This window comes from Schistocerca piceifrons, chromosome 4 (assembly GCF_021461385.2).
Source record: "Schistocerca piceifrons isolate TAMUIC-IGC-003096 chromosome 4, iqSchPice1.1, whole genome shotgun sequence".
NCBI lineage: Eukaryota > Metazoa > Arthropoda > Insecta > Orthoptera > Acrididae > Schistocerca > Schistocerca piceifrons.
The window spans coordinates 267,108,163-267,128,993 of record NC_060141.1 but is presented as its reverse complement, the minus strand read 5'-3'; the positions used below and the strand labels follow the sequence as shown (position 1 = coordinate 267,128,993).

Sequence of the window (20,831 nt, the reverse complement as noted above, 5' to 3'; positions counted from 1 at the left end):
CAGAAAACTGTACTGCAGTCATCACTAGATTTTGAGAAACATTTAAGGTAAGACATTAACGATGCTGTGATGGGGTATTCTTTTATCAACCTTGTATTGCACTTTGATGAACAGTTTCTGTGTCTTAGAACCACCACCAAAGTCTCGAAACAGCTACTCTTTGATCTCTAAATAGGTGGCACTATACCACTTCACTAAGGAATATTGTTCACCTCTCCCAGTCCACTGTTCACTTTTCCTGACTACTGGATACTAGTGTGATTTTAGCAACAAAGAGCTCAAAGCAGTAAAAAAGATTTAACAAACAGGTAACGATGTATGATAAAAGGCTGAAGGCTTTTTTAATAACAAAGTTAATATAGAAACAAACAACAATCCAGAACAGACTACCCAGTCAATCTGTTGACATCTTGAGGTGTCAGGTATTCTGCCAGATATCAGCACAGTTCTTGTATGATATTTTGACAATGTGGATTGTTATGTTTGTCAGGTGCTACCTGAGACTTTTCGTCAAGTGAAACAGGTCCAGTATTTACATCTACACTCTTCCCTCTCCACTATCAGGTTCCAGGTGCTCTGTCTGCAGTCTGCTCCTGATAGTGTTTTAGCCACCATCAAGCAGCTCTACAGGGAGAAGATGTACTGACATGCTTCTTCAAGTATGTGGATGTTAGCATTGTGATCGACCTCATAAGGAGTGATAGGCTCAGTGAGTTTCTGGAACAATTTAAAAAACTCCACTCAAATATTAAATTCACCATGGAACTGGAAAACGATGGCCATCTGCTATTTCTGGATGTACTTATACTGCTCAAAACAAGAGCACATGGACTGTTTGGCAAGAGCGTATTGCAAACTTACGGAAACAATTTCTACCTGCAAACCAGCAGCTGTCACCACCTAGTTCAGAAGAATGGAATTCTGAAGTCAATAGTCCACAGGGCATACAACTTGTCAGATCCAGATAGTCTGGTAGTGGAAATAGAGCATCTACCATCGTGTTCTGCAAGAATGGGTACACAGTCAAACAGATTCAGAAGGCCCTTCAGTCAGCCACTCTGCCACATGATCTAGAAGAAGGGCAAGGTGAGGCAAACACTGTGGTGTAATTTCCCTATGCGGGATCTATTTCTGCCAAAATCAGCAGGATTCTAAGGAAGCATGACATTAACGTATGTTCAGTCACCTACCAACATAAGAGGGCTACTGGGAAATGTGAAAGATGACCTGAGACTACAAAACCAGGAATTTATAACATAGATTGCCAATGTGACATTTTGTACATTGGCCAAACAACTAGGACAGTGGGCATCAGAAGCAAAGAATATCAGAGGCACACCCGACTAAGACAGGCAACAAAATCAGCCATTGCTGAACACTTTCTGGAACTCAATCATTCCACAAACTATAATGAAACAAGGGTCTTAGCACAGACTCCCGCATACTGCAGTAGTGTTCTAAGAGAGTCTACAGAGACAGGGATGACAGAAAACCTCATGAATCGGGATGCTGGAAACCAACTCAGTAGAGCTTGGGATCCTGCACTGGAGTTGCTGAAAATGCAATAGGGGTGGCAGCAGAACTCCTCAAATGAGGAAGTGAGGGTATGGATATGCAAAATGAGACCCAGATACAGCACCAGGTGCACCGGACTGAAGATGGAATACCACAGGGTATTTCCAGCGGGAGTGGATCGTAAAGCAAACACCGAGAACTGTAATGGGCCAAAAATGGAATGCCTGCGTGCAGACAGGTGCATGGAACCAAAGAAAAAACGCCAGTACTCGGCCTGGCACATCGGGCTCAAGAGGGAACACCCAAAAACGCTGCTAAGGGGAGCAGACTACAGACGGAATGCCTGAAACTGTTGAAGGAGAAGGGAAGAGCTTAGGTATAAATACTAGACCCATTCCACTCGATTAGCAGTCTCAGGTACCACCTAATGAAGATAACAAGTCATGCTGTCAAAATATGCAAGAACAATGCTAATATCTAGCAGAATACCCAACACTTCAAGATGTTACATTTGGTAACAGTTGCTGTTAGCAGGCACAATGTTTGCTGCCATGGTACGGTACTGCTCAATGAATTTGATAACCAATGAGTTCAATGTGTTACATATTTTGATACAGCTGTTGTCTGGTAACGCAGATTCACAAGTCTTGCTATTTTTATTTGTGTCTCTTGTTCAATAATATTTCATAATGTTTTTGCCGTATTGTCTGAGTAAATTTATTTCTTACTGACTTACTGTAGTGTTCAAGTGTTTTACTTATAATTAAAGTACCAAGCAATGATTATGTTAATGGAGTTTTCACTCTTGCTTACTACATGGAATCGGGTAGATTTCACTCTTCTGGCACATGGTATTTTATACCCAGAATCCCTCCATTCTTGCTTTGTAAAAGTCTGCACAGTGTGTTCCTGCTTTAAGTTATCTCTAAACACAGTGACTGAGTCATTTATTACAATTCTGTTACACAGTACTTTACTTTAATTATTTCATTCTGGCCAGCTGATATCTTTTATTGTCAATATTTGACCATTATGGTTAAGTACCCACTTTACTAATGCATTTATATTTGAATCTGCTAAGCTAGCCAGCTCTAAAAAAAAAGTCAATGCTGTTGTGCTGTGGCCTTCATTTCACACTAGAAGCCGTGCTGTGCAAAAGCTGAACACAAAATGTCCTGCAACAGATATCACAACACAGCATTCCTGCTTGGAAATACGAACATGCTTGACAGTAACTTGTACAAGATTTTGGCAGGGTAGGACCTGTGGTGACCCGACATGAAAATAATGAGTACTACATTTTGAATTTTGTCCGGTGCCATATAAAAAACAAATTTTACAAAGAGAAATTTCATTATTTAAATAATTTTCAAAGGAGAATGGTTTCCATACAGACAATGCAGGCGGAAGTGCTTGGTGGCATATTGGACACATCTGTCTTTTGACACATTATGTTTACTTTTGACAACAAAGAGTTGGTATATAATTATCTCCTGCATCATCGAATAGGGTACATACAATTTATATACGGCTTATCCACAAATACTGAAACAGACTTTTTTATTTTATTTTTACAGCTTTTATTACTGTGCTTCAATGTTTGCACGATCTTCCCCACAAGAGCTCTCTTCTGTTGGTGTTACAATGTTTGTGCCAGTCATCAAACAAATTATCTTTATCACATTTATTTGCAATCACCATCCCTTTATCGAATCTGACTTTTAAGCTCTTAAACAAAGTGCATCTGAATCCAGGGTGTATATGCGGACAAGAAAATTCCCGGATTTCCCAGTTAAAAATGCAACTTTTCCCCACGTGAAAATACACTTCTTCCAAGGTGAAAAACACACTTTTTCCATGATAAGTGACAACATACTTTCCCTTGGAGCTGTAAAAATATCAATTCTTTGAATGGTAGAAGTTTAGACGCTAGCGTGGAACTTCAGAGAATGAAAAAAACTCGTAAAAAAAAAAAAAGTTTTGTTAAGATCTGCGATTGCACCACCATTTATGCTGTATATTTTCATACTACAATACACTGCATATTTTTGTATTTGTATTACAAAAGCATAGATTTCAAACAGCACATTAGTTTCCGAAGCATTGAAATCGAGTTTGAAATGTGCTTTTGTAAGCCAATCTTAGCTCTTATCACGTGATCTCAACAGGCAATGACAGCAGATATTTAGAGCATAGGACATGTGACGTAATCAGCCAATAGCAACATCACTCTTAAGTAGTACGAACACACAAATAGGAATAGTTAATAGTTTAAATTAATGTACATAGTGCAGCTACAAGAAAGGTTAAGCTTTCACAAACAGTACTGGTCTTTTTTGCCAGTGTTATTCTTTCAGGTACATCACACAAATGTGTCAGTAAAATTTAAAATAATGACAATGTCTGGTCTTCTTGGCTCGAAATTCTTTTAAGTGGCTAGTCTTCGATGTGTTGAGTTTTAAATCAGTGTCAAACACTCTGTGATTTAAGGAATTCATTGCACACTCACACACATAACATAATTCATTTTGCGAAAAAGAAAATTTATTTTGAAACTAACACTTTTCAAAGCACCATTCGCAATATTCCTGTGACCTGTTAGAAATAGTTTCGTTTCAGCAGTTGCCAGAGACCGCCAGAAAACAGGTGTTATTGTGCGTGGGCAGCTATGATGGCACAGGAAGCCCTTATGTTCATACCTATATAGTATTAGGGATCTTACATGAGGTCATAAAAGAAATAAGATACTCCGAGAGCAATGAAATTTCGTACACCATATTAAAATTCGGCTTAAAGTGCACATTCACAGTTCCAGATTTACAATGAAGTAGTCCCCAACCTGATATTAAGCGTTTTAGTGTGGTTTTCGGGATGCAAATTTTCTTGGCGTATCAGTACTGCATTACCTCTTGCCTCATGTTTGGTTCTTTATTATGGCATAATGCCATACATGCCAGAAGATACAAATACGCGCCGGAAATTCAGTGAAAAGTTGAAACTAGCCAATAGTGTGGAATGAAACACTTTGTTTCTAATAAACTGACTGCCTCTGGGGAAAAAGATTATTAAAAGCCACATTTATTGAGCACACCGACAAAAAAAAACTTCACTGTTCTGCAAGTTGATTGATTGCCAAAAACAATGAAATAAAATAAAATAAAAAAACTGAAACTAATAACATATGTTAGCCTTCTGCGATCATGTGAATGCATTTTAATTCACTTGATAGTTTTCAACCACAGAAATCCGTTTTGTTTTCATTTGACGTGAGTAGTGTAAAGGAAGAGGAAACAGCAAAATCACTAAATGTAAATACGGCTTATGTGGAGACCAGCCCCCTCACCACTACAACCCAGACTGCTATGTGCATGCACCAATCTGGCAGCTTCAGCGCGCCAGAAAAATTCTTCAGGATAGCATCTGGCTGCTTGTTGCTACTGCTGATACAGCTAACAGTCACACTTCAGTTAGCCGATGTGAGAGAAGGTACTGGCTATATGCAACTCAACTGTACATGCACGTGAGTCCAGGCACTTACTCAAACAAACTTAATGTAAACAGTTCATCCTTAAGCATTTGACACATTTTGCTGTTTATCAGTTCTTCCCAGTCAAAATTACAAAAATTTAACTGAAGATTAAAACAATGAAAAATTCCTGGAATTCTAAAAAATTCCCAGGTTTTTCCCGGATTTCCCTGTTGTCCCAGAGTGTATAAACCCTGTGAATCTCACCTCTGACAGGGGGAATATATGTGTCACAAGCATTGTATCAAATTTTGACATGGGCCATACGGATGTCATGTACAAGTGACAACTTACTGATTCTGGGCGATGTCACTTGCTTATCACTGGGGATTGTAACAGCAACAGTGTTAAAGTTAGCTTTCATGATAACCACAAAACCTACCCTTCTTTGAAAGAGCTGAGAATGTAAATACTGCCACACAATGTAGTGAATCTTAAATGAACACTTGCCGCAGCTTTCGTATATTTCTGACATAATACGCTTCAAATAAAACAGAATTTTATCACCCTACAGTTATTCACTTGTCCTGCTTCCATATTCTTTTATTCCAATGAAAGGAACATGCACAACATACAGCATGACTGGCAACCAAATGCATAGCAGCTTATTGTCTTTGGATGATATACACAAAGCCTACTATTTTTACAGTTGCTAAATACAGATAAGTAACTATCAACGAAACTAGAGGAGGATCAAAGCCAGCCTCATTTTCCTTAACCAGTCCACATACCAGTGTACTGAGATAACATTCATAATCTTTTCACATATTCTTTAAAGTACGTGAGCACACCACACATAAAATAAACAATCTAGAGTAAATTTAAAAATTACATACTATTTGATGGATCATACAGCTCTCCTACTAAAGAACAGGTTTCACCATTCGTTTGACGAAACAAATAGTTCCCCAGTCGAACGTCCAAAGGTTGTGTCTTATAGGCTATGTACCTTCTCTTCTGTCCATTAATCCTAAAGGCAGAGGACAACGAGTTAAAAAAATCTATTACCTACCAACATGCAAAACCAAGGATTATTAAAATGAAGCGATAACTATGACCATTTAAATGTTTCTTCACTCATTACACATTACAACAACTAACTTACAATTTCAAGCTTTTAATGGTGTACGGCATCAGTTATTAGATGTGTACAAATTCAACTGGCTGCTGCTTCACTTTTAGTAAGAAACTCTAATGTACAAGATCATGAGAAAATATCAGTTAAAAACAAAATCATGTCAAATGAACCAATGATAGAAAATTTGCTGAGAGAAGGCATTATCTAACATCCAGGAGGAAAAGCAAAAATCATTTTCTTAACGAAAGTAGTACTTAAAAGACAAATGATAATTTCTAATTATTTGCAAGTGAATGTGTGAAACTCTTGACAGCTGACAGTACATAAACAATCTGCTACCATTTGTACAGCCTCTTATGCTCTTATAAAGATAAAAAAAACTTTGTAATGAGTGATACAGACTCAGTGACTTATTCTACAGAAGTGATCCACCAGCTCCAGCTTAACACTGATGTAAGATATAATTAACAGAGTATATGCTGTAGAGCTCAGCTGAGTGTGTTTGTGCACCTAGCTTGATGACTTTTCTTGAAATGTTCACAAAAGCAAGTGAATGCAGTCACTGCAATGTTACCCAAAGTCCCAGAAGTGCTGCATTCAGAAATGTTGGTACAAAAAGCACAGCTGGTAAGGTTACATTTGAAAGCCATGCTCCTCCAAGTGGACAAGTGACGTCACACCTAGCTGATAGAGTAAGCCGTCATAAAATTTCAGAAAATAGTAAGAAACTGTGTTACTTGTGGGTTTTCCTCCCACAGTAATAGGTAACCAACAGTCAGCAAGGCAACCAGTACAACTCAGTCCATAGAATCAGCAAATTGTAAGGTACACATAGTATGCACTTGTAAGCCAGAACAATATGACCACCTGCTCAAACCCGTGTTGTTCTACATCTGGAATGCAATACAGCAGCTATTATTCATGGCATGGATTTAACAAGTCCTTGGAAGATTTCTGGAGGTATGTGACACCAGATGACTTAACACAGGTTGTGCAGTTCTCATATGTTACGGGCTGATGCTTTATGGGTGCAAAGCTGACACATGATAGCATTTCAGATGTGTTCCATAAGGTTCTGAACGGTTGAATTTGGTGGCCAACACATCATTGTGATGCCATCGCAGTTGGTGAAAACATAAAGTTTGAAGGGTTGCAGGTGGTCTGTAATAACACGCACATGGCCCACAGCTGTTATGGTGCCTTTGAAAGCTACCACAAGCCTCATGGAGAGCACAAGTGAATTTTCCACCATAGCATTATGTTGCCTGTAGCAGCCTGTTTCCATGATGTTCTGAGCCGTCATTGGCCTGGATGACGACATATCTGGACACAACCATTAACGTGGTGTAAAAAAATGTTATTCATCCGACCAGGTGATGTGCTTCCATTAATCTGCAGTCCAGTGTCAATGATTCTATGCCCACTGCAATCACAACTGATGATGTCATTGGGTCAATATGAGAATAGGTAGGGGTCTTGTGCTGTGGAGTCCCATGTTCAATTATGTGTTCTGAAACACTTGTGTCTACACCAGTATTGTATTCTGTCATCGGACCAACCACAGATTGTTCCCTATCCTGCTTAACAGAGCGCACACTCCTCCACCCTACATGTTCGATGTGGCAAGGGCATATAACACCTCAACACCTACTTATGGTTTCACTGTCCTTCAACCACTTTGCATAGATGTTCATGACAATAGCACTATGAAGTATGGTTACTTCATCCTTCATACTATTACCACTAAGATCATCCTTCAGATAAGGGTAATAGCCTTCAGACAAAAATGAACCAGAGTACCTAAAACAATAAAGCTAAGGACTCCTGTCATGTTTATCTGGAACTTCTTGTCATTTCATTGTGATACCTTGGGCACTCTCATATTTCCAAACACGACTATCTCTTGCCATCAGCTAACTCATCTTTGACTCTAATGTAAGAACAACGGGCAAAACATTAGTAATTCTAACACTGTGTAACACCATCTCTAACCTTGATAATGGCTTCAGTTCAACAAGGAAGAGAGTCCGCAAGTTTCTTCAACAATAATACGTCCAGCTAAAGTCTCTCATTGATTATTATAGCAAAAGGAGCTAGCAAATTACAGGAATGTTGATTGTTACATGTTAGTCCACATGCATGGCTTTAAACACTGAGCAATATTTGCCTCTTTCAGCTAATGATACACTAGATGACTTGCATCATTTGAAAAGAAGCAAAACTGCAGCTCATCAGAATACACTGCATGCCTACAATCAGCTACTCGAAGACATGCAGCTATATGCACTGCTGTGGTCAATGGCCTTTTGAAAGATAACACTATCCAAAATGTCGATCACATACATTTCTCTTCACAATGTTTGTTTGGAAACTGGTTGAGATGGACCTGCATTCACTGAAAGCAGCAATACGCGTCATGTTTAAAACTGCCATTAACAAGGTCTGATACTTACCTCCAAGACATGTTGGTCAAGATCTTTTTATGGGCACTATTCTTGCACCACGTTACATGGCTGCAATTAGTACACCATTTCTTGTAGATATGTAGGACAACCTATGTGCATACACAACAACTTGGGCGACTCCAGTCACAGTGTGGTTACGAGCATGCCCAAACATGATAGCCGCTTTCTGCCATAAATCTATTTCATATGTATATTTATAGTCCCTGTCTCCCAGGTATGAAACTGTTGGTTGGTTTAAAGGGGAGGGGGGAGGGACCAAACTGCGAGATCATCAGTCCCTTGTTCGCAGTAGAATAATTACCCAAGGGAAATAACAGGAGAAAGGAAGAACCAGAAGGACAACAAGAGGACAACAAACACTACAATGGACAAAACGGGACAAGAAAACCACAGAGAGACTCAAGAAACAGGGAGAAGAGATTAAAAACAAGAAAGCAGATTACCATGGCTGGCTGACCATGAGAATAAAAAAGGAGAAGCCAGACACTCTGCGACTCATTAAGACCTCCACCCTTTAAGTCCTAGGGTGGCAGAGACAGAGGGACAAAGGACACGTGCTAAAACTCAGATCAAATGATAAAACCCACCCTCATGAATAAAACGTAAAACTAAAGCTGTTGTTGAGGTGCTGTTGCCCAAAATCAAAGGTACGGTGCTGGGAAAGTTAAAAGTCCACTGCAAAGTGGCTAAAAGTGGACAGTCCAGCAAGAGGCGGATGACTGCCATTTGGGAGCCACAATGACACTGAGGTGGGTCCTCGCGACAGAGGGGGTAACCTTGTGTGAGTCACGTATGGCCAATGCGAAGCCGACAAAGAACAATTGATTCCCTGCGAGAAGCTCGCAGGGAAGACTTCCACACATTCGCAGTCTCCTTAATGACAGACAGTTTGTTATGCCACTCTGTCTCCCAAAGCCGAAAAACCTTGCAGCGTAAGACAGAACGCAGGTCAGTTTCAGAGATGCCCACCCCCAGGAACAGTTTCCGCGTAGCCTGTTTGGCCAGACTGTCAGCAAGTTTGTTGCCTGGGATTTTGACATGTCCCAGGGTCCACACAAACACCATTGAGCGACTGGACCATTCCGGGGCAGAGATGGAGCCCTGGATGTTCGCTACCATAGGATGGTGAGGGTAGCACTGGTCGATAGCTTGTCAGCTGCTCAGGGAGTCAGAACAAAGAAGAAATGACTCACCAGAACAGGAACAGATGTACTGAAGTGCTTCAGATATGACCACAAGCTCTGCAGTGAATACACTGCAGCCAGCGGGCAAGGAATGGTCTCTGTGGACATAGGTGAAATCAACATTACCATCAGCCATTGAGCTGTCGGGGGTAAACAGCTACAGAGCCCAGGAAAATGTCAAGAATTGAGAGAAAGTGACAGCAAAGAGTGGCGGGGTTAACAGAGTCCTTAGGGCCATGCAAAAGGTCCAAACGAAGCTTCAGCCATGGTGTACACCACGGAGGTGTATGTGAATGGACCTCAAGTAGAGGTGGTAAAGGGAAGGACTCCAGTTCGGAGAGAAGGGATCGCATGCGAACCATAATCGTGAGACCTGACCTGGGCCACCAATGCAGGAGATGAACTGCTGTGGGTGGGAGGAGGAGACAGTAATTCGGATCCTCAGGTGAACTACGAATGTGTGCAACACAACTGGTGAGCAATTGTGCACGTCGGATCCTCAATGGAGAGACTCCAGCCTCCACCAGGACACTGATCACTAGACTCGTTCTAAAAGCTCCTGTCATTGGGCAAACGTCACAGTGGTGCACTGGGTCAAGTAAATGCAATGCTGCGGGCACCGTTGAACTGTAAACTAGACTCCCACAGTCAAGGCGGGATTGAACAAGGGCTCTGTAGAGCTGCAGCAGTGTAGAGCGATCTGCATCCCAGTTAGTGTCGCTCAGGCAGTGGAGGGCATTGAGGTGCAGCCAGCCCTTCCGCTTACGCTGACGAAAGTGAAGTAGACAAGTCAATCAGGCATCGCAAACCAGTTGTAAGAATCAATATGTCCCCACCAGAGTGAATGGATCATTATTAAGATAAAGTTCTGGTTCCGGATGAACAGTACGATGCCGATATGATGCCGACGGAAGTGCATGACTCACGACTTCGCAGTTGGAAACTGGAAGCCGTGGGCTAGAGCCAATGGCTGCGGCTTGTGAATGGGTCCCTGTAGGTGCCACTCAGCAACACCAATACTGGTAGGGCAATACGAAATGCAGAAGTCATCCACATAAAGAGAAGGGGAGAGCAATGGCCCTACAGCTGCTGCTAGGCTGTTAATGGCCACTTTAGAGGTCACTGTGGCATGTAGTGAATGAGAGGACTTTCCTTTCCATCTGCTGTTTGAGGTTGCGAAAGGCTGGGGGGATAGTTCTCCATTGCAGAGGCTCGAGCATAGTGCTCAGCATTTGTGTTTGCGTTGATAGAGAGCACACCATTATGTTAACGCCAGGGACACTGTTGGGGTCTGGTACCCAAAAAGACATCTGACCTTCATCCAGACTTGGGAAGGTGACGTATGGCACCGAAGGGTCAACACTTACCTCTTCCAACACTCCTGTTTCTGTCGTCTTATAAGCAGGCAAATGAGAGCACGGAGCTGCTTAAAGGCTACTAGGTGCTCTACAGATGGGTGCCGCTTATGTCACTGTAGAGCTCACCAACAGTCCTAAATTGCCTCAGCGACTTCCGGTGACTACGAAGGGACTGTCTTTTGTCGGGGGCACTCTAGAGAATGAGGGATCGTGTTTTTTGCTGCAGAACATCAGAACATCAATGGCACCATGTGGGGGAGACCAACAGTGACAGTATAGGTGAAGGCTACCCAGTCATGCGCATGATGCCCGGGGAGTGACAGGAAGATGGGGAAGAGGTCACTACCACACAAGTAGTCATGTGCTCTCCAGTGGATAGATGGGAGAAGTCGTGGGCTGCAAATTGATAAGTCAATGGCTGAGTAACTACCATGAGCCACATGGAAATGTGTGGTGGCCGCAGTATTTAAGAGGCATAGGTCGAGATGGCGCATGATGCCCGGGGAGTGACAGGAAGATGGGGAAGAGGTCACTACCACACAAGTAGTCATGTGCTCTCCAGTGGATAGATGGGAGAAGTCGTGGGCTGCAAATTGATAAGTCAATGGCTGAGTAACTACCATGAGCCACATGGAAATGTGTGGTGGCCGCAGTATTTAAGAGGCATAGGTCGAGATGGGACAGTAAATTTTTGAAATATCTTCCACGGCCAGTAAGCATGGTACTACCCCACACAGGGTTAAGGGCGTTAAAATTTCCCAAAACTTGGAAAGGTTTAGGGAGATGATCAATCAGTGCAGCCAATTGCTTTAGGGGTACCGCACCATCTGGAGGGAGATATACATTTAGGCAGTTATTTCCTGTGTTGTCCGTATCCTGACAGCTAGAGCTTCAAAGAGGAGGCACAGGTTCACTACATATCAAGTTCAGGACAAAAGTGCAAATTCCACCTGACACTCTATTATATTCACTGCGGTTCTTGTAATATACCCTGTAGCCGTGAAGGGCAGGGGTCCGAATTGGTGGGAGAGAGATTTCCTGGAGGGCTATGCAGAAAGCAGGTGTAAAGCTTAACAGTTGCCATAGCTCAGCCAGGTGATGGAAAAAACCGTCGCAATTCCACTGGACGATGACATGATTGTGAGACTGGGAAGGCATAAAACACTCAATGAGGCAGCCTATGCCTCAGGGTCACCTGCTGCCACCGACTTATTTCCTGAACAGGCTATATCCATTGTGTCTGAGAGTCTGGCAAGATCTAGGTCCTCAGCGGACGCCAGAATCTTCACCTCATCCTCAGACGCAGAGCTTGTTTGCAGCAGTGGTGTGGGTGCCACCACAGTTCCCTTGGTTTTGGGGGTCTTCTTTCTGGATTTCGCTCGCTGATCCTTGGGTTTCTCTGGCTGGGAGGGCATCACTGATTCCATCTTTGGGACGCCGTGAAGCCCTATGACCATCTGCTTTAGAGCACTTCAGCGACTGGCGGGTGTCATCTTTCCCACTGGCAGAAACCTGGGAAGGGAGTTACCCAAGCAACCCCTTCCTAGCGAGAGGAGCCGAAGAAGACTTACACTTCTCTGGCTGAGAAGTGGGGACTGGTGTCCCCAATGGTTGGGGAGACAGTGCTCCCGAGGTAGGTGGTGTGGGAGCAACAGGGAGGGAAGTGCCCATCCCCCCACCATCAAGGGAGCAGGTGTAGTCTTCCGGCTCTGAGAGCCGACTGGAACTCACAGAACTGATGGGGCTACAACTGTTCTCGTAGCAGCAGCGTAAGAGGTGGTCATAGCCACACGATGTAGGTGTTCAAATTTATTCTTAGCCTCAGTATGGGTCAGTTGGTCCAGGGTCTTGTATTCCCTTATTTCCTTTCTCACTGTAAAATACTACAATCTGATGAGCAAGGGGAATGATGCTCTCCACAGCTGACACAGATGGGAGGAGGGGCACATGGAGTATTGGGATGGGATGGACGTCCACAATCTCGAAACGTGTTTCTGGAAGTACAGCGGGAAGACATATGGCTGAACTTCCAGCACTTAAAGCACCACATTGGGGGAGGGATATATGGCTAACATCACAGCAGCAGACCGTCACCTTGACCTTCTCGGGTAATGTGTCACCCTCGAAGATGAAGGCACCGGTGGCAACCTGATTATCACTCGGACCCCCAATAGACATGCTGGACGAAATGAACTTCTCGTTGATCTAAGTTGACATGCAGCTTGTCGTCACACTGAAAAAGAAGGTCCCTGTAGAATATAATATTCCAGATCATATTTAAGCTCTTAAGAGGCATGATGGCAATGGAAACATCCCCCAGCTTGTCACAAGCAAGTGATGCCTGTGACTGAGCAGGGGATACCATTTTTATCAAGACTGACACTGACCTTGCCCTTGCAAAAAACTGAGGAGTTAATGGTGCAGGCATCAGCAGAGTGATCCCTGTGTTGTCAGGGGGCTACAACCAACAGGGTACATGGTGGCCTCACCACAACGAATTGGCTACTGTGCTGGATATGAGGTCCAAAGAATTCCATGGTCATCGACGGCGGAGAAAGCGACACTGCATAGTGGGTGGAGGAAATTCACCCAGGAAGGTGTCCTCATCCAAGAGGTGCAGGATGAGCAGTACTGCAATGCTTTGACGAGAAAGTGGGCTAAAGATCTGAATGCACGATGGACACGATGCATCATGTAAGGCACCCTTCCCCAATTGGCTCACTCTTCGGGTAAATTTTGAAAAATGGAGGTCAAACCCTACAGGGGATCATCACATAAAGGGCGAAAGGTATGAGACTCCTTTTAGTCACCTCTTATGACAGGCACGAATACCTCGGGCCTATTCTAACCACCGGGACCACAGTGGGATATGAAACTGTAAACAGCTGTAGAAGACACCAGCAGTAGAGAACCATGAATCTCTCTTGGATGGTCTCATTTTATCCACTGGTGAATCATAGGTTTCTTGTTCACTCAAAGTTTACTTACAACTTCTTCATTATTCTGCCACTAGACTGTGCATCCACACCTACGCTAATGGATAGACGAGGACGATGGGGAAATGTGTATGATGGTGCTCCGATGCTTCCACTTATTAAATTTGTTCTCTTGGTTTGCCATAACAATTTATACAGACTTGCAAGAGCTTCTAGAAACCTCTGGACTCTACCCAGGACTCACACCTGAATCCATAGCAGTTATTCTACCTAATCCTTCTACTTTTTTCAAATATATATCAGGAGGTATATTTCACTTAGAGAAACAGGGTGTCTGGGGGGGGGGGGGGGGGGGGGGTAGCACAAATTAAGAACACTCACTTCAGAGTGTGACTAATTCTTGCTAGGAAGTTACTTGACTCTTCAGGTCAAGATAATATTGTGTAATTATGTTGGGGAGAATGGACAGATGAGTGATTCTCTGCTGGAGGTGTAGACAAAGGAGGCATTCATATGTTGTCGATGTACTTTATTGTTAACCATAAACAAACATAGTGCAGAGTGCCTACAATAAGCAGATGAGAAGTGACTGTCGTTGAAACGTGGACACAGGCATTAGTGTGGTTGCACTACTATAAATGCTTCTTGAAGAGGCAGTCCAGCAGCAAGCGGCCCTGACTCAGCACACTCCAACAGTCATTAGTTGCAGTGTCAAGATGGCAAGACAGTATCCTGTCTAAGGTGGCCAGAGCCAGGCAGGCCAATGACCAGTGTACCATGGACCGGTGGCTGGGGCACTGCATCTGGTGGTGCTGGGCCTCAGTGTTGCAGAGATGGGAGGATCTCAGTTCATACCTTTACCTTGAGGTGGTGGTAGAAACCCCTGGCAGGTGGACTTGTGGAGATGGGACAGAGTGAAGGTAACCAGAGCGGCTGGCAGCAGTCATTGGTTCGCAATCTGGATGCCGTGATGATAGCTGGGTCCGAAGAGTGTCAGCAATCCCATGGCAGAGGCTGACATGCAACAGGCGTCAATGCGTAGCCCAACAGTGCCAATGACCTACTCGGCTGGCCTGAGTATATACACTGAAGACCCAAAGAAACTAGTACACTTGCTTAATATCATGTAGGACACCTGTTAGCATGCAGAAGTGCCACAACACAACTTGGTATGGATTCAACTAATTTATGAAGTACTGTTGGAGGGTACTGACGCTGTCAATCCTGCAGGGCTGTATGTAAATTTGTATGAGTATGAGAAGGTGGTTCTGAACAGTACGTTGCAAGGCATCCCAGATATGCTCAATAATATTAGTGTCTGGGGAGTTTGCTGGACAATGGAGGTTCGCAAGGATGCTGTGATGATAGCTGGGTTCGAAGAGTGTCAGCAATCCCATGGCAGAGGCTGACATGCGACCGGCGTCAATGCGTAGCCCAACAGTGCCAATGACCTACTTGGCTGGCCTGGGTATAAGCACTGAAGACCCAAAGAAACTAGTACACCTGCGTAATATCGTGTAGGGCACCCACTAGCATGCAGAAGTGCCACAACATGACTTGGTATGGATTCAACTAATTTCTGAAGTCCTACTGGACGGTATTGGCGCCATCAATCCTGCAGGGCTGTCTGTAAATTCATAAGAGTATGAGAGAGTGGTTCTGAACAGTATGTTGCAAGGCATCCCAGATATGCTCAATAATATTAGTTTCCGGGGAGGTTGGTGGACAATGGAGTGTTTGAACTCAAAAGAGTGTTCCTGGAGCCACAAGCCTGTTGCATTGTCCTGCTTGAATTGCCCAAGTCCATCGGAATTCACAATGGACATGAATGGATGCTGGTGATCAGACAGGCTGCTTACATATGTGTCACCTGTCAGAGTCATATCTATACATATCAGAGGTCCTATATCACTCCAACTGCACCTGCCACACACCGCAACAGAGCCTCCAACAGCTTGAACAGTCCCATGCTGACATTCAGGGTCCATGGATTCGTGAGCTTGTCTCCATACCCATACATGTCCATTCACTCGATACAATTTGAAGAGAGACTCGTCCGATCAGGCAACATATTTCCAGTCATCAAGAGTTTGGTGTCAGAGTTGACGGGCCCAGGTGAGGTGTAAAGTTTTGTGTTGTGCAGTCGTCAAAGATATACAAGTGGGCCTTCACCTCTGAAAGCCCATATTGATGGTAGTTCATTGAATGGTTCACATGCTGACACTTGTTGATGGTCCAGCATTGAAATCTGCAGGAATTTGCGGAAAGGCTGCACTTCTGTCATACTGAATGATTCTGATTCTCTTCAGTTGTTGTTGGTCCCATTCTTGCAGTATCTTTTTCTGGCCACAGCGATGTCGGAGATCTGGTGCTTTATCAGATTCCTGATATTCACGGTACACTCGTGAAATGGTTGTACAGGAAAATCACCACTTCATCGCTACCTCGGAGATGCTGTGTCCTATCACTTGTGCACCAACTATAACATCACATTCAAACTCACTTAAACCTTGATAACCTGCCATTGCAGCAGCAGTAGCTGATCTAACAACTGCTCCAGACATTAGTTGTCTTATAGAGGCGTTGCCAACCACAGTGCCATATTTGGCCTGTTTACATATCTCTGTATTTGAATACACATGCCTATACCAGTTTCTTTGGTGCTTCAGTGTATATGGTCGAAAAGAGACTTGTTAATGTGGAAGACAAGTACTACTGCGCGCTTCACTGTTATTGAAACTTCCTGAAAGTTGGTAATTTCCTGGAGAACTGGGGTTGCTATTAAGGAAGCTGACAGTATGGAAATGCTGTGTTGGCTGGTTACGGCTCACGCCCTGAATACAGCATTTGGCTCTTGGCTGGGGGGTTGCCGTTACAGTCGCATTACAAAGTCTGCAGCTGGCTGAAGGAGCCTTGGAAATGTAGTGTGGACCACGCTAAGGGGGTAAAAATTTAAAAATTGACCACAGTAATTGCTTTAGGTCTGTATCCATGTAGCAGGTCAACATTGTAACAGATCATTTTGTCACTAATCCCAAGCCTGTGGAGGGAAAATTCTTTACGTTGAAGTATTAAACTGTCAGAGTTGATATACTATTGAAACCGACATAATGTTTAGAAAAGGACTGAATTAGTTTCATGTGTAAAATTCTGGAGTTCAGCATTGTATTAGGCGCAAAGGTACAGATTATGTTGATGTACTGTTATACGAGTGTCAGAAAGTATTTGGGTACCTTCTATGTTCTCATAGAAGAAAGCTATTAAGTAATTTGTCAGCTACAGATCTCAAATGTGATATGTCTGCTGTTGTGATCATCATCTTGGAACTGAACTGAAGTAAAAAACTGACAAAGGATCTTTTCTAACTTTTTATGTCCTTGTTCACAAGCTCTCCGTGCATATAGTTACTAAAATCCTCAACTAGAGACTAAATAGTGCTAATATTTCCAACAGTATAAAAATTAATGTCACATGGTTTTGGGTAATTGGTATGAGTGCACCTCTTAATCATCATAGGTGTATCAACAATCTGGGCTGCTGAAGATTCCATGGAGTCTTCCTCAAGGGAGGTACATATTTTGGCATTTATGCTGACATAAAATTATTACATGACCTGTTACCTTCTACATCCTATTGTTGGCAGTAATTACACTGCACAACACCACTGTTAAGCTTGCGTATCATAGTGGAAATTTCCATTTGACAAAACATTACAGTATTTGGTATACATTATGGCTTCTGGCTAGAAGTCCCTTATATGAGGAGGAGGCGGAGGAGGAGGAGATTAGAGTTTAATGTCTTGTCAACAGCTAGGTCATTAGAGAGATATCAGAAGATCGGAGTATGGAAAGATGGTGGAGGAAACTGGCCATGCCATTTTCAGCATTTGCCTGGAGCAATTTAGGTAAATCATGGAAAACCTAAATCTGGATGGCCAGATGGGATCTAAACCGTCCTCCTCCTGAATGCGAGTATAGTCTGCTAACCACTGCACCCCCGCCCCCCGGTAAGCCAGTCCTTTACAACTTGTGGCCATTGCACTATAAGTTGGCACACAGCAAGATGAGCCATGGGTATACTTCCCTACCCACCACTCCTCCTCATTGAATACAAAATAAGCTTAATGGTTGTACAACGATAAACAGAAATGGTCACCACCGTCACATTTAGTATCAGCAGGTGCAAGGAGTATTTTGAAAGGAATAAAGCTTGTATTATATAACAGCACACTCAATTTTTGAGTGTGGCTCTGTATGTTCTCAACAATTAGACCACCTTGACATTGGCTTCGTAAAGCGAAAAACAAAATGTTTAATTATAGTTCTGAACACTTTCAACATGTGCCGTATTAAGAAAGTTTTATGTACATTTCAGATTCAGCAGCTAATGCTTACTTTCTCTTTGAATGACACTGAGCAATAAGTAAGAACATCACAAATGTGGGGACAGAATCATAATCTTGAGCACAGATGAAAGGTTTGGAAGTAACTGTTATTTGGTTAGTTATCTGCATGTTTCATGGATCATAATTGCAACCTGTTGGTATGATATGGTACGAGTTAGTTATACAATTACAATATGTCTGGTCAGCAATAAATATGGCAATATGCTGACAATTAACATTATTTATTATACACTTTTTAAAATATATAAATATATAAACTTGCCTGCAGTAATTTATGTTCACACACTGAGCCTTACATCACTCCTGGTTATAGCCCGTGCATCGGGAGAATGAATCATGCATGCACAGTGACTGATTGTCTGAAGTGGGTTCAGTCGAGTACGTAGTTCTAAAAAGTTTCATCCACCAAAGTACAGTAGCAGAGAGAGACATTCAAGAAACAAGTCAAGAGAACATTTTTGTGAATTGCTCTGTTTATTTATTGAAGATTTTTTGTTTATTTACGTTAGTACAGTTTTGTATATGCTTTTAGTAGTGTGAATGATGCGTGAACGTGGTCTAAAATAAATATGTAAATCATTTATCTACTAATGAACACTGTACTTTGAGAAAGTTTTAAGACAGTGTGAATGCAGATCATGGGGAATTTTGTATCATAATATGTTAAGTACGTTTGTGGTAAAAGGAAAGCTAATACGAATGCAGGTTTTTTGTCGATTGGTTAGTCATAAGAAGCATGGACTAACAAGGGAGAACAATGTTTTTCCATTGGCCTTAACAAAAACTGAGCAATCAGAATGAAGTATTCTTTGCACATCTTTTCTCTTGGAGATATAGAATGCTTAAAGCAGTCTAAGTAATTGGAGCTTAGCCTTTCAACGGTACAGTCATGTGTAATGTGAGCTCCAAAGGAAGCTGTAATTTGCCGCTTTATTATTTTATGTATGAGAAAAGACAGTAATTCTGCATGGCATATTTGTGCAGATCAGTGACCAAAAACTTGAGTGCATTAGACACTAATAAACTTAATAGTGTGGTGAGCATTTTCATTTAAGAACAATCCGTGTTTAGTAGCTGTTCACATTTCGGGAAATACGTTATTATAAACTTGCTAATGTGAATGAAATGATTTAAGCATGACTGTGTTAGGATTAGCACGGGCTTGGCAGTGAACTTGTATTTCTCAACTTGCAGTATTTCCACTGTTCATTCAAAATTAAGGCCTTTTCCTGATTTCTAGAATAGTTATGCTGTATGCAGCCTGGTGTGAGTTACAGTACGGTCTGTTTCTGCTCGGCATTACTACTGGTGATCTGCTGCGACGAGTTCACAGGTAGGTGCTCGTAAAAGGGATGAAAGGAACTGTGCCGCAACAACATGTGCACACAAATATTCTGAAATTATTTTATGGAGTATAAGGAGTTGTCAAACAGACAGATTTCAGTTTGTGTTTGCAGTCAATTTTATTAGTCACTAAAATCTTTATATTACTGGATCGGTGGCTACAGTTTTTATTGCTGAATACCTCCCTCCTTTCTGTGCCACACTAAGACTCAATGACTGATAGTGTAAATCTTATCAGCTTCTAGTATTATACGTTCGACTGTTACTGTTGGTTTCAAACTGTTTTTATTCTGGACAAAAACTTCATAAGGATATAAATGTACTATGGGGTTTTTGTCAGTATGTTCAACTGTTTAAAGAGCCATTACCCTTACATGCTTCCGTGCAACAAACACTTTTTTCCCCGACAAGTTACCCAAAATATGATGCCATAAGACATTACTGAATTAAAATAGAAAAAGTCGGTGAATTCTTTTTTAAAATTTTAATCTTCAAAATCTAATACTATGCATAAACAAAAGTTGCAAAGCTAAGACATTTAAGAAGATCTGCAATGTAATTTCCAGTTCAGGTTCTTATCAATATTAACAACTAAAAATTTAGAATATTCTGTATCTTCTAAAACATTGTTCCTGGCAAACTGCTATAAATTAGAATAAAAGTTTTTAAATAAAATCAGTGTAAGACCATATGTAGCTGTTAAAATTTACAACTTAATCAGGTGATTGGTTTCAACCATAGTACGATCACCAGCAGTACTCTAGAGCAGTTGTTATCGATACTAGATGGCGAGCTGCTCCTCACCACTCTCTCCAGCTGTCACCTTGGAGTTTTAACACTCTGGTGATGATTGTACTATAATTGAAACCAGTTACCCAATTAATAAACTTTAAATTTTAAAAACTTCTATGTGAATCTAGAGTGTTTTTATTCAATAACTTTTATCGTAATAGTCTGTTTCATTTATTGACTCATCCTCATGCATTCTTTTTATTGTGCCCTACCATGAAGGACATAAAA

General features: G+C 42.1%; 1 protein-coding gene across 3 annotated transcripts in view; it reads right to left on the bottom strand.

Annotated features, from left to right (window-relative positions):
• LOC124794860 overlaps positions 1-20,831 on the bottom strand; it is a 251,714-nt gene that overhangs the window by 175,009 nt on the left and 55,874 nt on the right. For 2 of the 3 annotated variants that reach the window (XM_047258530.1, XM_047258532.1), the window contains exon 4: positions 5,878-6,011. The exons of the other annotated variant lie outside the window; for it this stretch is intronic. In XM_047258530.1, the coding sequence (XP_047114486.1) occupies positions 5,878-6,011 (134 nt within the window). The remainder of the gene's footprint in view (positions 1-5,877; positions 6,012-20,831) is intronic. 3 annotated transcript variants of the gene reach the window in all.